This window comes from Panulirus ornatus, chromosome 73, assembly GCF_036320965.1.
Source record: "Panulirus ornatus isolate Po-2019 chromosome 73, ASM3632096v1, whole genome shotgun sequence".
Taxonomy (NCBI): Eukaryota; Metazoa; Arthropoda; class Malacostraca; order Decapoda; family Palinuridae; genus Panulirus; species Panulirus ornatus.
In genome coordinates this window covers 3,421,511-3,438,345 of record NC_092296.1, presented here as the reverse complement: position 1 = coordinate 3,438,345, position 16,835 = coordinate 3,421,511, and the positions used below count along the sequence as shown (strand labels likewise).

General features: G+C 52.2%; 1 protein-coding gene across 4 annotated transcripts in view; it reads left to right on the top strand.

The window, feature by feature from the left end:
- Nucleotides 1–16,835, top strand: part of LOC139748322 (uncharacterized) — a 66,139-nt gene that overhangs the window by 4,337 nt on the left and 44,967 nt on the right. For 2 of the 4 annotated variants that reach the window (XM_071661354.1, XM_071661352.1), the window contains exon 1: nt 1,916–2,499. The exons of the other annotated variants lie outside the window; for them this stretch is intronic. In XM_071661354.1, the coding sequence (XP_071517455.1) occupies nt 2,399–2,499 (101 nt within the window). In that variant the 5' untranslated portion in view covers nt 1,916–2,398. Of the gene's footprint in view, nt 1–1,915; nt 2,500–16,835 lie in introns of those variants that run through there. 4 annotated transcript variants of the gene reach the window in all.

The window sequence follows — 16,835 nt, the reverse complement described above, 5'->3', positions numbered from 1 at the left end:
GGCTTGGAACTGGGTCTTATAACATTTGCTTCAAACTTTACTACGCCGTACCATGCTCAGATAGGATTAACAAGACCTCTGTTAGTTATAACCCAGCCAGAGCTAAGCTGAAGTACATTAAGCTTCGTATAGTAAATTGGTACTTGATACGTACACCATTCCTCCTTTTTATAAGCAGTTTCGTCTTTCTAGCGTATAACCAGATTCGCTCACACTCTGACGATCCAGCATTGCCTTCCTACACTTCCTTTAGATCCTCTCCATTCTCTCTAACTTGATCTGCGTCTTCTTTCAAATTCTTCATTTGACTCTGACGTGATTTGAGTTAGGCAGACGCGACCTTGGTATGTTTAAGGCCTGGAAAACCCAAATTTATGCCCTTTTATGTTTTCTTAACCTTTACAGTTTCTCTATCCCTTGTTGGCTATGTATTTCCTCCACAGAACACGCTATACGTATTTGATATTACCACATGACTCCCATCTTGAATACCTCACATTGCACAGATAGCTCAGCCCACCCCTAAGAACTGGTAGGGTTGATCGGAAGACGTATAATTCTTTTCGTCTGAACACCATTACCGATTACACAAAAGGTCGCTCTTTCTTTTTCTGTGAGGAATGCTGCTCTCACATCTGGCGAGGTTCTGCTTCTTTACTCTTGCAGGACGGAATCGATTTCACAGCATTTCGGCTTATTTATCTCTCCCATTGTGTCCTCGAAATGTCGGTTCACTTTCTCACTTTGGTAGAAGTTGATTTTGTTTCTGCTGCCCAGTGCTGGCTGCTTCTGCTGCCATGCTTTTAATTTAGACTACGTCATATTCGGCCGTCAGCGGCGTCACGTTACTACTGTATGGCATTGGACTACTCAAGTGTTAACCGGTAAGCGTTGGTACATTTTACCCGCTTCTGTCTTCCCTCAACAAATGGGATCCATCCTCCACTTTTTTTTTGTTTATATATATATATATATATATATATATATATATATATATATATATATATATATATATATATATATATGTTAGATTTTCCACGTAATCCAAAACTACATATATTTTTTTCTCTTCTTTTTCCCCTCAATCCATTCCATATTTCAGCTGGACTCTCCAATATGAAGGAAAACATGGTAGCGTTTGTCATAGATGACTATAGATATTAATGAAATATTTTAAGAATTTATCGCATGAAGATATATATACTTTTTCTTACAGAAAGTTTATGAGATTCTGAGATTCGTGATATTCAATTACGTTTATAATGCGTTTTCCTTTTCAATATTCTGATTTACCCTAGAATGTAAGTATATTTACATACCTCCTCGTATATTCATATCTAATAATTACGTTGTATTTTTTTATGAAGAGAAATATGAATTGGACGTTGATGTTCCATACTTCGTGTTATAACTGGCGTAATTCTTGGTAATTGCTTTGATATGTTCTCATTACACAGAAGTACGCAGTGTGTGCGTACAGCTCCTCGTGTCGTGTCATACGCGGCTCGCTAATTTTATCCCAACACATAGTACCTCGGGCCACTGGTGCACGCTCACTGCGGGGCCCGGGATAACCCAGGGTGCCAGGGAGTGTTGGCTCTCCGTATCCCCGCTAGGAGCGTAACTGCCAGGCGTCTGCCACTCACGCTCGCTGCGTGGCCGTTCTTCGTATGACGGATTTAAACAATGTTATAGATGTTGTTCCCCATTTTTCACGTCTTGTGAGCACTTTGCATAATCAATATGAATAATTGCCATATTATTTGATAATTGAACGTAACATTTTTACGCAGTAATGAATATTTTTTCGTGTGGTTGTGAGGGGATAGTGGGAGAGGAAAGATGGCGCCCGTGAGCGAGCGTGACTGGAGTGCCATTGATTGCCCGGGATGGGATGCTGACAGGGCCTCAGTTTTGAGTAGAGTGTCATAGGCTACAGTAGTGTCGCCATCGCCCGTGTGTTTGTGTGAGGCAGCGTGTGTTTTTGTTTGTGTTTGTCCCTTTGTGTTGCGTCCCGTCATGCATGTGGAAGGCAGAGTCCCGCAGCTGCTCAACACGGGTTAGGCTACCGGCCCATCATCGGCCCAGCGGACGGAGACGTAGCCTGACCTAACCTATCCGCCGCAGTTCGGGGGCCCTCCGTCAAGAGTGTCCGCCATGCTGGTTTTCGCCTCGTCGCTAATATAATGATAAAGGAAGGAGTCATGATGGTCTTCTGTGATAGGATGACTTAAGGAAGGACGTCAGGGGGGGGTCATGAATGTGTTGATAGTGTTACTGCACAACAGCACCAGCACCACTGTTTGCACCTGATTAGCACTTCTTTGCTTGGCTTCTTACACACACTCGGGCATCACGTGACCACCCGCCCACCGCCCACCCACCGCCCACACTAGGCATGTTCGGCTTCAGTAGTGGGCGGCCACAGGGCAGGCTGGCTATAACCCACCCAGGCCCCGTGCCGCCCACGCCCATAGGCCACCCCTTCGCATCTCTCAGGTGAGTCTCTCTCTCTCTCTCTCTCTCTCTCTCTCTCTCTCTCTCTCTCTCTCTCTCTCTCTCTCTCTCTCTCTCTCTCTCTCTCTCCTGCTTGCTTATCGGAATGTACACACCATGTTGCTTGAAAGGTCGCTCCGGTATCAGGATGATAATCACATGTCATCTTTAGTTCTCATAGTAGTCTTGTATTCCTCTTATTCATCACAAAGTATTTAAATGGTTTGTGTTTCGTTAAGCACGGCGGTACAGCCCTTGACCTGGCCTCGGCTGACCTGGCCATTTAAAGCTTAGGTCAGGTCTGAGGCTTGACCATCATACCTTAGGGTCGCACGATCGTGTGCATTTATTATTTCTGTTATTAAAAGTGTGTAAATATTACTGTGTATGTCATATATATATATATATATATATATATATATATATATATATATATATATATAGAGAGAGAGAGAGAGAGAGAGAGAGAGAGAGAGAGAGAGAGAGAGAGAGAGAATCTTTGAATATATTTGTCTTTATGGTTTTTTGTTTTATGAATGCATTTATTCCATTTGTGTTTATGTGCGTGTTCAAGAGTGTGTGCATTTGCTTGTGATAATTGGTGTTTGTTTGTATGTGTGTGTGTGTGTGTTAATTCGTCTTTTGACGTCTTATTCATTGTCATCTGAGCGACGTATGTGTCATCTGAGCGCGGATGTGAGCTGTTCGACCCTCTTCACCCCCCCCTACCCCCGCTCACACACACACACACACACACACACACACACACACACACACACACACACACACACATATGGAATATGCCAAGGAAGTGGAAGTGGTTAAATGCCATGCCTCTCTATTAGAATGGAAAGTGTGAGGAGGCGCCGAACGGGTGTGGCCCGCAAGGTACTGGAAAAAGATAATCAGAAAGCAGAGTGGATGAGTGGAGTGGTCTCCGCATCGTACATAAGGCCGAGACTAGAATATGCTCGGGAAGCAATGAAAGCTAATAGAGAAGGTCCAGAGGAAGGGGTAACAAAAATGGGTACCAGAATTCAGAGACCTAACGAAATGAAGCAACAGTTGCCTCCTGGAAAATCATGGTGGGATGGATCTTGCGGACCTTCAAGTGAGAGAAAAACCATTGATGACGTATTTCAATGAAAATTCCTGGAGGGAATGGTTCCCAACTCAAAAATTATTTATTATTGGCAGGACAGGCTTGGAAGACTGTAGATTATTGCCTGTAAACTCAAAAGATGCTATAAACGCACAAATGATAGAAACCATACCTTAAACATTCGCGACCCAAGATCATTCACAATCCGTTGGCAACAACCATCACAGAAACACATGGATACGAACAAAGTGCATAGGAACGCGCGCGCACCTTCACAGAACATACAAACCTCCAACAGCCAGGATCGAACCCGGGAACCCTTGTGCAACAGGCGGGAATGCTACCGCTCGGCTATGTTCTCTGTGGAGCACAGAGAACAAAGAAGTCCTTCCCGTAATTATTTACATACGTAGGATGACAGACGAGCCAGACCGTGGTGCGTATGTGGGCCGGTGCCTCCAACCCTCGGGTTGTTTGACTACCCAACACAGCAGCTTGAACATCCCCCCCCTCCTCCTCCCTCCCTCCCTCCCTCCCTTCGTTTCCTAGGTTGTTGGAGTGGAAGACCTCCTAGGACATCACGTCAGTCCCAGGTCTCAGCCCTAGCCGTCTTCGGATCCACAAATGGTTCCTCAGCCCATTGATCCCAGCCCTTGCCCTATACCCTTGCCCCAACCCTGAGTCCCTACCCTTGCCCCAACCCTGAGGCCCTACCCTTGGCCTAGCCCTCAATCCTCTAACCCTAGCCCCAACACCGGGTCCCTACCCTTGCCGCCCCCCAACCCCCAGCTGTGTGAAGGGGGCAACCCCCCATAGATGGTATGTTGTACGTTTACACAGGTGGCGCTGCTCCTGACCCTTCTTGGTTTACGTCGGGGGATGGTGGGCTGCGCAGGACCTGGACACGCACCAGCACATGGTAGATGGAGTCCAGACGTAGTGGTTGCTGGCAGGACGCAAACGTTTTGGAAAAAATAAGTTGTATGACTGTGTGTGTGTGTGTGTGTGTGTGTGTGTGTGTGTGTGTGTGTGTAAGATAGGGGGTCCTGATATCACGTATGTGTGTACGTACATACGTCTCTCTTAACTGTCAGGAGGGAAGTCGTCACAGCCGACATACCGCTCGTGTATCAGTGACTTTTCTTCACTCATTTTCCACCTCCTCCGACCGTCACCATCTGGGACATGTGTGCCTGCAACCAGCTGTTGGCCCAGGACCCCGCTTCCTCCCCCTCCTTCCTCCCTTCCTATCCTCTGCCCCCCATGCCCTCAACACCCCAAGATACCCCCCCACTTCCCTCTCGCTAACACCCCAACGCCCAGCTAGACACCTTCTGAAGCTGCGCCCCAACTGGGGAGACTGGCACACCACCCTTCCCACCCCACCCACCAGGTGACACGCTCAAGCTGGGGAAGCTGGTCCTCACCAGGTGACACGCCCAAGCTGGGGAAGCTGGTCCTCACCAGGTGACACGCCCAAGCTGGGGAAGCTGGTCCTCACCAGGTGACACGCCCAAGCTGGGGAAGCTGGTCCTCACCAGGTGACACGCCCAAGCTGGGGAAGCTGGTCCTCACCAGGTGACACGCCCAAGCTGGGGAAGCTGGTCCTCACCAGGTGACACGCCCAAGCTGGGGAAGCTGGTCCTCACCAGGTGACACGCCCAAGCTGGGGAAGCTGGTCCTCACCAGGTGACACGCCCAAGCTGGGGAAGCTGGTCCTCACCAGGTGACACGCCCAAGCTGGGGAAGCTGGTCCTCACCAGGTGACACGCCCAAGCTGGGGAAGCTGGTCCTCACCAGGTGACACGCTCAAGCTGGGGAAGCTGGTCCTCACCAGGTGACACGCCCAAGCTGGGGAAGCTGGTCCTCACCAGGTGACACGCCCAAGCTGGGGAAGCTGGTCCTCACCAGGTGACACGCCCAAGCTGGGGAAGCTGGTCCTCACCAGGTGACACGCCCAAGCTGGGGAAGCTGGTCCTCACCAGGTGACACGCTCAAGCTGGGGAAGCTGGTCCTCACCAGGTGACACGCTCAAGCTGGGGAAGCTGGTCCACACCAGGTGACACGCTCAAGCTGGGGAAGCTGGTCCTCACCAGGTGACACGCTCAAGCTGGGGAAGCTGGTCCTCACCAGGTGACACGCTCAAGCTGGGGAAGCTGGTCCTCACCAGGTGACACGCCCAAGCTGGGGAAGCTGGTCCTCATCTACCTGTCCCCCCCGGGGTTGGTGAGGGTGTCCCCACCACAGGGTACGACGAGCTGGTGCCTGGGCAAGACTCGGGCACCACAGAGCTCGGTGCCCGCCTCGCCTCACGCACGCCATTCTAGGCCGACGCCGAAGCCAGCCAGCGTCGGGGGCAATAGGGTGCTACATGCAACATGTGTCTCGAAGCTTTATTTTCGTTTGTTATGGTCGAGACGTTGTCGACCCCTTCCTGCTGGTGGCGGGAGTCCTCTCTCTCTCTCTCTCTCTCTCTCTCTCTCTCTCTCTCTCTCTCTCTCTCTCTCTCTCTCTCTCTCGGGACCTTAGTTCATATACCAAAGACCACCCTCCCCCCCCCCCCCACTTCCCCCCACCCCAGTCCCTGCCTGACTCGGTCCTGGTGACTGTAAATGATTTACATCCTCATAGACCCCCGCAGGGAGGGTGTGTGTGCTGGGGTGATGACATAGGGTCCCTGGGAGATAAGGCCGAGTCAACATGCCGTTTTTGGGGAGAGGAGAGGGAGGCCTTCTCGTATCACCCCTTGACGTGTTTCCTCCTTACGTCCTTATCTGGTGACCCTTAAAGTCCGCTGGGGGTGACCTTGGTGCCCTTGATGTCGGCCTGGTGGGGGGAAGGCTGGCCCTCGGGGGGGGTCTCTCCCCCCAGGGGTAGACCCTGACACCGGGTCGTCAACGGGCGTGATCATTTCCCCCTTCTTCCGTCCGGCCCGGCTCAGAATGCCACGACCGTATCCTCCCCACACACTCCCCCACGACCGTATCCTCCCCACACACTCCCCCACGACCGTATCCTCCCCACACACTCCCCCACGACCGTATCCTCCCCACACACTCCCCCACGACCGTATCCTCCCCACCTCCCCCCACACTCCCCCCTCCCCCACGGTGGTATCCTCCCCCCTCCCCCCGTGGGAACCAGGAACCAGAGAGCTAAAGAAAACAGGTCCGTCGTGATCCTCGGGGCCGAAAGGGGGCTGTAGGGGGGATGGGGGTTGTTCAGCACCCCTGAAGCAGGGGGTGATAAGGGTGGAGATAGCGTGTCAGTTGTGGAGGGTTAGGTCGTTGTGGCCGGGGTGCCAGGCGGGAGATCTGACCCGCTTGGCACTCTCCAACTCTGCCACCACCTGCCTCCCTCCCTCCCCCACACTCTGGGGGCTCTTCTCACACTCTGGGGGCTCTTCTCACACTCTGGGGGCTCTTCTCATACTCTGGGGGCTCTTCTCACACTCTGGGGTCCCCCTCACAGTCTGGGGTCCCCCTCACACTCTGGGGTCCCCCTCACACTCTGGGGTCCCCCTCACACTCTGGGGGCTCTTCTCATACTCTGGGGTCCCCCTCACACTCTGGGGTCCCCCTCACACTCTGGGGTCCCCCTCACACTCTGGGGGTTTCTATCACACTCTAGTGTTCCCCCTCACACTCTGGGGTTTCCCTCACACCCTAGGGCTCCCTCACACCGTGGGGTTCCCCTCACACCGTGGAATTCCCCTCACACTCTGGGGTTCCCCTCACACCCTGGGGTCCCCCTCACACCCTGGAATTCCCCTCACACTCTGGTATTCCCTCTCACACTCTGGTTTTCCCCTCACACTCTGGAGTCCCCTTACCGTCCCCTCACACTCTGGTGTTCCCCTCACGATATTTTGAGGTTGACCACACTCAATCTGCTTCTCATCTGACATTCACAATAAACCCCTTCTAACGACGCTCGTTGCATGACAGTAGCAGCACCACCACTAGTAGTAGTATGGTAGTAGTAGTAGTAGTAGTAGTAGTAGTAGTAGTAGTAGTAGTAGTATGCTGGCTTTGTTTTCACCATTCTCACTACTCAGCTGTCTAGTGTACTCATCGCGTGTTCTCAGTCGTCTGTGTACTCTCTCACCGGCCTGTACTCACAGAGCCAATGTTTATGGAGTGTGTGTGTGTGTGCTCTGAGGAGAATGGTCGCTGGCGTGGTGACGCATGATATCACCAGGCACTACAACACAAGCTTACAAACACAGACTCCTCACACGGGGCTGGGCTGTGTGTGTGTGTGTGTGGGTTGTGGCCCTGAGCAGAAATATTGGTGCCAATAACTTTAATCTAGGTGGCTAGTGGCACCACTATCCTGGACGATATGCCAGTGGTCTAGGACGGTATATCTGTGTCCTGGACGATATACCAGTGGTCTAGGACGGTATATCTGTGTCCTGGACGATATACCAGTGGTCTAGGACGGTATATCTGTGTCCTGGACGATATACCAGTGTTCTAGGACGGTATATCTGTGTCCTGGACAATATACCAGTGGTCTAGGACGGTATATCTGTGTCCTGGACGATATACCAGTGGTCTAGGACGGTATATCTGTGTCCTGGACGATATACCAGTGGTCTAGGACATTATTCCAGCGTCCTGGAGGAGAGGTTACCTGGGTGTACACTACTCTGGCCTTCACCTGGCCTCCTCTTGCTGAGGTTGACCAGGTGTTCCCCCAGTGTTGAGGCAGACCCTGCTGCTGGTGAGGTGGGAGGTGGGTGGGAGGCAGCAGTTGGCCCTCTTTTGGTGGTGGTGGTGTTGGGGGTTAGTGGTGGCGATGGTGGGGTTGACTAGTGGCAGCCAGTGCTGGAGGAAGGAGTGAGGGAGGAGCGGGGTGGGTGTATGTTGGGTTGGGGCGGGTGTTGGAGAGGCTGGTGATGAAAGTATGTTGTAACCCACATGTTTGTTTCGGTATGCATGTGGTGGTGGTGGGGAGCAGGGAGGGCGACGTGTTTGTTGAGGAGATGGAGGACGACCCTGTGACCCCCACGTCGGGAGGACGTGGTTTGGCACACAGTCCTCACCCCTCGTCATTACCCACCATGGTGGCCTGGAGTAATCTCATGGTGTGTGTGGGTAGAGACAGTGTGTGTGTGTGTGGCACAGCCAGCCTGGTGGGGGATGGTGGACGTAGCTAGTCACCACAGGGCAGTGGGAGGAACCGCGTCATCCCCAGTGGTGTAGTGGGAGGGCGGGAACCACAGTGGTGTAGATGGAGGGAGGGAACCACAGTGGTGTAGTAGGAGGGAGTGAGTGAGGGAGGCTTGCCACTGACAGCCCCGTGCGTCGCAGGCCGCCCTCCTGCTGGTGCTGGTGAGGGTTGGCCTCCTACACTTGGCATTACGTCAACCATTAGCACGCTGACGGATTCGATTTGTTTACGTGACGGTGTGTGTGTGTGTGTGTGTGTGTGTGTGTGTGTGTGTGTGTGTGTGTGTGTTAGCCTGCCTGGTGCTCTGATGGCTGGCTTATTGCCTTTAGCTTGGTCGCCAGCAGACGTGCCCTGCCACCACCACCACTCTCCCAGCCGGACACCCCCTCCCTCCCTCCCTCCCATCCCCGCCACACTCACATACTCTGCGCTCTCTCTCTCTCTCTCTCTCTCTCTCTCTCTCTCTCTCTCTCTCTCTCTCTCTCTCTCTCTCTCTCTCTCTCTCTCTCTCTCCACTTTGGGTTTCTTCCTCATTCTCTCTCTTGATTCTCATCTCTCATCCTGTCTCTCGTCTTTTAACCCGGGGGCGTTTATTTTTTTATGTGTGTGTGTGTGTGTGTGTGTGTGTGTGTGTGTGTGTGTGTGTGTGTGTGTGTGTGTCTTCGCCCGGTCTCCCGCTGGGGGAGGAACGTCATTCCTCCCTCCTCCCGCAGGTGCAGATGTTCCTGTGGGAGGCAAATGATGCTAATCTCCCTTGGCACCTGTGCTACCCCAGCTGGCTGTGTCCCGCTCCTCCTCCTTACAGTGTACACACACACACACACACACACACACACACACACACACACACACACACACACACACACTCTGGGTCTGTTGTCATACACACAACCCGTGCCAGTAACATTGCATGGGTCCACCCTGCCACCCTTGTGTGTGTGTGTGTGTGTGTGTGTTCCTCGTGCCCTCCACGCGCCCCAGGCCTGCCTCCTTCAGATCTTCCTGTTGCGTAACCTTCACTTAAGCTGTAACCATGTGTGTGTGTGTGTGTGTGTCTGTGTGTTTAAGACGAAGATTTGCTGATATCCTCGAAAACCTTGAGCATCCTGTGTGATGTCTGTGGCTGTTGTATGAGTCGCTGTGTGTGTGTCTCTCTTTCTCTTTCTCTCCTTCATCCCTGAGCCGTCGTAAACAGAGGAGTGGAGCTGAAGGGCCCAGCAGTCCTTTTAAACTTGTTAATCCTCCCCACGTTACCTGCCTTACCAGGACGTGAGTGTGTGGATTCCTCGTTGATCGCCAGCAAGGATGGTCTCTGGCACGCGTCGTCGGTCGCTGGTGTGTTGAGACAATCCTGGGGATCCGTGTGCGTCGTCGTGGCGCCCCGTCCTTGTGTTCCGTTGTGTTCCGTTCTTGGCGTCCTCCGTCGGATGCCAGGACCCTTCCCTCGGAGGAACACTCCTGTGGAACCTGTGGTGGTGGTGGTGCCGGCCCTGCCTTATCGCCCTCAACAGGATGATAAGTGGAGGATGTGCGCCAGCAACGCTAAGCTAGATTTACAGCGAGGGAAGTTGTGCGCGACCACGCAGCGTCGGAAACTTCAAAGTTCCTCTTAAATACTTTTTAAAAATGCCATAAAAACGCCCCAGACTCGGGAGAAAATACGTTTTTCCCCCACTAGATTTCTTGGCGTTGTTTAGGAAAGAATTCCGTCCCAGAGGAAACTCAGAGCCAGATTTATCTGGTCTTTATATAGTGAAATGTGAGAGGACGGCGTCAAAGCAGGTCCAAGGCCAGGCCTTCAATATCCAAGGGTCGTACCGTTGAGCTGTCTTACTCAAGGGTCGTTGCTGTCGTGCTCAAGGGTCGTTGCGTTGTGCTCAAGGGTCGTTGCATCGTGCTCAAGGATCGTAACGTCGTGCTCAAGGGTCGTTCCGTCATGATCAAGGGTCGTTCCGTCATGATCAAGGGTCGCAGAGTCGTATACTTAAGGAATTCAGGAAAGGTATGTCTTCTGTAAGAGTTCTCCCCTCCTCCACCTCTTCTTCTTCTTCCTCCTCCTCCTCCTCCTCCTCCTCCTCCTCCTCCTCCTCCTCCTCCTCCTCTTCCTCCTCCTCCTGGCCTCAGACGACACACCGAGCTGGTATTGTCCGGGGTTGCTTAACTTCTTGGTTGCAGGAAGCATCCATTAAGTTAACTCTTCCTCTGGCTTCTCCCTCAACCACGCGAAGATAGACACTGTGGTGCACACCGCCCAACACATGTATATATATACACACACAGAAACCACATCGCAAGGGACTGTGGTCACTGCTTGAGTTTAACCGTGAGAGAGAGAGAGAGAGAGAGAGAGAGAGAGAGAGAGAGAGAGAGAGAGAGAGAGAGAGAGAGAGAGAGAGAGACTTGGAAGTTTTTCAACATCGAAGTGGGAATTAATCACATCCAACCCCTTCGTCCTTGACCTTTTGGGCAGAGTAAGGTAACTTGAGGAAGGACAGGCACGTTCAGTCCCTCTCATTGTGACCTTAACCAAGACGCCTTATTGTATTGACCTCTTTCACCACAGACGACTTGTTATATTGACCTCTTTCACCACAGACGCCTTATTGTATTGACCTTCCTTCCTTCCCTTACCCCAGCTTGCACAGCCAAGCAGACACAGACAGACCGACGGCAGAATAACAGACAAGGTTCAGACGCCGCCTGTGTCCCAGGGTGTGGTTGAACCAGGGGGAGGAGGAGGGGGGGTCGTCATGGCTTCAGCTTTAACGTCTGTGTGACGTCACAGACGAACCCGGCCTGGCTGCTATACAGACGGCTATTGCTTGGGGATCTTACTTCCCCCAGAGTGTTCTGCTCGTTGCATGGGTGGAGGAATGGGATAGGTGCTCGTTGCATAGGTGGAGGAATGGGATAGGTGCTCGTTGCATAGGTGGAGGAATGGGTTAGGTGCTCGTTGCATAGGTGGAGGAATGGGATAGGTGCTCGTTGCATAGGTGGAGGAATGGGTTAGGTGCTCGTTGCATAGGTGGAGGAATGGGTTAGGTGTTCGTTGCATAGGTGGAGGAATGGGTTAGGTGCTCGTTGCATAGGTGGAGGAATGGGTTAGGTGCTCGTTGCATAGGTGGAGGAATGGGTTAGGTGCTCGTTGCATAGGTGGAGGAATGGGTTAGGTGCTCGTTGCATAGGTGGAGGAATGGGTTAGGTGCTCGTTGCATAGGTGTGTGACTTCGAGTGTGAAGATTGTGTTATCACAGACATTGATATAGGAGGTGTGTGTGTGTGTGTGTGTGTGTGTGTGTGTGTGTGTGTGTGTGTGTGTGTGTGTGTGTGTAGGCAGGGAACTGTGCCAAGGTCCTGTGTCATATGTTGTCCAATTTATCACGGTAAGGGGGAGGGTTTAATTACCCCCCCTCCCCTCCCATCGCCTTCGAACGCAACGGTACGATGAGTGGGTACGATTCCTGAGCGCGACGGTACGACCGCTGGGTGCGACGGTACGACCCGCGGGTCATTCCTCTGACCTGATTCTCAAGGGTCAGGTCACACGCGCCGGACCATCGTGCGTTGAATGGGACCTACCATCGTGCTCCGAGGGTCGTACCGTCGTACTCAAGCGTACCGTCGTACTCAGGAATCGTACTGCCGTGCTCAAGGGGCCGTACCGTCGTGCCCCAGATGGCGTACCGTCGTACCCCAGGGGCCGTACCGTCGTGCCCCAGGTGTCGTACCGTCTTACCCCAGGGGCCGTACCGTCGTGCCCCAGGTGGGAGGGGAAGGGGTAGGGAGCAGACGGACGGACTGGTAGTGAGGCAGAACTCGACGATATAATTAACTCGACCAAGATTTCTGGCGGGAAGGTCCCCCATCCACACGTAAGACTCTGCGTCGTCCACAGGTCAAGGAGAGTCGCCCCTGGATATATAAATAAGGTCAAGGATAGTTGCCCTTACGTATGTAAGGGCAAGGAGAGTCACCCTTACATATATAAGGTCAAGGAGAGTCACCCATACGTATATAAGGTCAAGGAGAGTCACCCTTACGTATATAAGGTCAAGGAGAGTCACCCTTACGTATATAAGGTCAAGGAGAGTCATCCTTACGTATATAAGGTCAAGGAGAGTCACCCTTACGTATATAAGGTCAAGGAGAGTCGCCCTTACGTATATAAGGTCAAGGAGAGTCACTCTTACGTATATAAGGTCAAGGAGAGTCACCCTTACGTATATAAGGTCAAGGAGAGTCGCCCCTACATACATAAGGGTCAAGATACGTGTCCTACTTGAGTATTGATGTCCTTGAAACTGTAGTGTTGTGAGGCCGGTAATGACAAGTGTTACATAACTGGGAATTATTGAACAGTTAGACGAATTATGTAACTCTCTTCGTCGAGGTGGAATTTTACCTGGGAGGATCTTCTTCTGTGAAGGTATTATTATTATTTTTTTCAAAGTTTCTCAAAGTATTTGATTTTCTTCGTTAGAGGCCGGGTTGCCTGCTGGTTGTGGGGGGCAGGGCGTCCGTCCTGTGTTCCAGGAGGCTGTTCGTGGTGGCTCAGGATCTGAGGTGTGGATGCTGTGGTGGCGTATATGAAGGGCGGGAGGTTGGGGCGTGGTGGTGGTGGGGGGTGAAGAAGGAGGACGTGGAGGAGTGGAATGTTTGGGGTCCTTGGCAGAGAGAGAGAGAGAGAGAGAGAGAGAGAGAGAGAGAGAGAGAGAGAGAGAGAGAGAGAGAGAGAGAGAGAGAAGCGGATCCTTGAAGGAGGAGGAGGAGGTAGAGCCATATGTGAGCGTGGGTTGTGAGCGCTCCCGCCTGGGTCGTCAGCTCCCCTCGAGGTGGTGATGGTGGTTGTCGTTCGGTCAGCACTCAGGACCGCTTGTGTCAGTGTGAGGCGTTGGCTGGTGATGGTGTTCGCCAGCATCGGTCGTCAGGGGTTTGGAGGAGGCGACCTACACACACACACACACAGACAGACGGGAACTATGCCCATTTCGTTTCTAGCAGCGTCGGTTCGTCCTTGAGTTCGATTTATTTTTGAAACTAGGGTGCCAGGTCTCCTGTCTCAGCTCGGGTCGCATAGCAGTTCCCCTCAGACCCCAGCTGTGGAGTGGGAAGGAGGATAGAAGACCTCCCAGACCATTGTGGGATATAAGTAAGGCCTTAGACCCAGCTGTAGGGGGATAGAAGACCTCCCAGACCATCGTGGGGTATAATTGAGGTGTTAGACCCAGCTGTGGGGGGATAGAAGACCTCCCATGCCATCGTGGGGTATAATTGAGGTGTTAGACCCAGCTGTGGGGCGGGGATAGAAGACCTCCCAGACCATCGTAAGGTATAGGGTCCCAGACCCAGTTGTGGTCGGGGGACAGAAGACATCCCATACCATCGTGAGACACACGCAAGGTAGGGTAAGGTCCCAGACCCAGCACTGTGGGGCGGAGGGGAAGGGTAACACACCTGCCAAACCAGAGTGGTATGGGTCCTCCGGTTTCCATAGTGGGTGGGGGGAATAGGTGATATTTTTAGGAGGGGGGGAAAGTGGGTCATTGCTAGGGGGGAGAGTAGGTCACGGAGTGTGTTAAGGGGAGGAGGTCAAGGAAGGAACAAAAAATATATGCTCTCGCTGTATTGACACTACTCCTTGTGTTGATCTGTACAGATGTATGAGACATTCTTTGATGTGTTATGAAACATTGCTTATGCATATCGTTCAGAGGATCTGATATCATGGTCGGGTTTGTTTATACTTTCACACCAACACTCTCTCTCTCTCTCTCTCTCTCTCTCTCTCTCTCTCTCTCTCTCTCTCTCTCTCTCTCTCTCTCTCTCTCTCTCTCGTCTTTAGACGGGTGCAACGTGAAAAAAAAAAAAAGGTTTGTGGCCATAGGACATAGTTTCTGCCATATTTCTGCACGAGGATAAACAGTTCAATATACTTTTTCCCCACAGATTTATTGACGAGAATGACAGTTGAAATCTGGGAAACGGTTATGGTTGAATCTGAGGAAATGCTACGGTTAAATCTGAGGAAACTTTATCGTCAAATCTGGGGAAAGTTAATGGTCAAATCAGAGTAAAGTTAATGGTCAAATCAGAGTAAAGTTAATGGTCAAATCAGAGTAAAGTTAATGGTCAAATCAGAGTAAAGTTAATGGTCATCAAACATGTCATTTTGCCGGGTTTGCGCACACGAGCGTTCCCGTGTTGACAGCCACGTCAGAAGAGCCACGTCTTGCAGCAAGACTGTGTGGACCTCCTGCTATATAACATGGCTCCAACGTCTTGAGAAATGCTGGTGGGTTTGGCAACACGTCGTTGTGTGTGTGTGGCTATCAGGCTCTTGGTCTGAAAGCGCTGGGATGCTCTCCCGGTCGCAGTCTTATGGGTATTAGTGAGTCTCCTGAGCCTTATACTGTAGTGGATGCCGCCTTATACCCTGGCCGTGGCCCTAACACACACACACACACAGGTGGATGAAGGGAACACAGTGGCTGAACACATGGTTGATGTAGACGTCATACATGAATGGATGTATGGTAGAGGTGATTGTTCAAGCGGCAGGGTCCCACCAGTGTGAAACTCCCTCCCCGTACGGGACAAAGAGATCAGTATACACAGTTACCTAGCTTAGGCTAGTGTGTGTGTGTATGTGTGTAGCGAGAGCTCAGGTTGGAGGGTGTGTAGGCCGTGTTAAGGTGTAGTTACAGGGTTGGGTCTGGGGGGGGTAGTGTTGACACTGAACGGGTCATTACCCACAGGCTCCCGGACGGAACCCGACCTCCCTCTGTCAATATGGCCCTCCACCCTACCTGGCTACCACCACCTCTTCCTCCTCCTCCTCCTCCTCCTCCTCCTCCTCCTCCTACAGATATGTACCTTTCACACCTCCATACACCGCCGTCTGCGTCATCCATATTACTGTCTAAAATTCATCTTTCATTCTATATGTTCTCTTTTTCTTTGTTACTTTTTCGTCTTCTATGTCACTCACTTCCCTTGTTCTGTAGAGGTAAGCTACTGCACTTTCTGTGTCTGGTGGGAGTTTGGAATAATCTGTGTTGCATTATGTAGAGGCAGGGCTGGCTGGCCCAGCACTCCCTCTAGTGTTCTGTGGCACTTCAGACTCTGTGGTCTGGGGAAGGTTAGTTGGGTGCCAGGCGGCGATGTGTGGGGAGGATGCATGCGGCTCTCCCATGGCACCTTGAAGGAGGGGAGGTGGGAGGTGAAAGGATCGATGGGGGAGATAGCTGGACAAACTTCCTCCCTCAGTATTCCGAGCTGTTGTGTGTTTTCTCCGCCGCTTCATGGGCGCCCCGGCCCCTTGAACTGGGGCTGTCTGGGGCGTATTGAGCTTCTCATTGGAGGAGATTGCTTAGGGGTGTTTTGGGGCACCTTGTGGTGGTGGGGTGTTGTGTCCTGTGTACATGGATATGCACGTCATTGTTTACATACTATCTAGGTCTGGTAAACAAAGTCTCTGTCATGCCCTGGGGTAAATGAGCAATGTCTGTCATGCCCTGGGGTAAAGTAGCAGTGTCTGTCATGCCCTGGAGTAAAGGAGCAATGTCTGTCATGCCCTGGGGTATATACACAAGGCCTGTGTCGTGCCCTGGGGCAGCATGAGATACCACTGGTCCCCTAGGGTTGGGGGATGGGGGGGACTTCATGTTCTCGAGATATGAGTCAAGTTTGGGCAGGATGTTTGCCCGTTGAATCACAGCTGAGTGTTAGGGGGACGTGTCGACCATATCGACCATTGAGGGGTAGACGTGTTGGTATTATCGACCAGTGAGGGGGGGGGGGAGACACGTGTTGCTACTGTCGACCAGTGAGGGGGAGATCTCTCTACATGGGTAGATGAGATAGCAGGAGACCTGATGGTCCGTGACGTGGGTTATCTGACTCGGCCTCGACCGGAGTGTGGTAGAAACAAGGGTGGTGGAGCAGGGGCGTCGCGTCGCTTCCGTCAGCCACAGAGAGGGTAGAGATGTGTCAGCCTTATCGACCAGTGAGAGAGTAGGGATGTCGTCGCTATCGACCGGTGAGAGGGAGGTGACGGGGC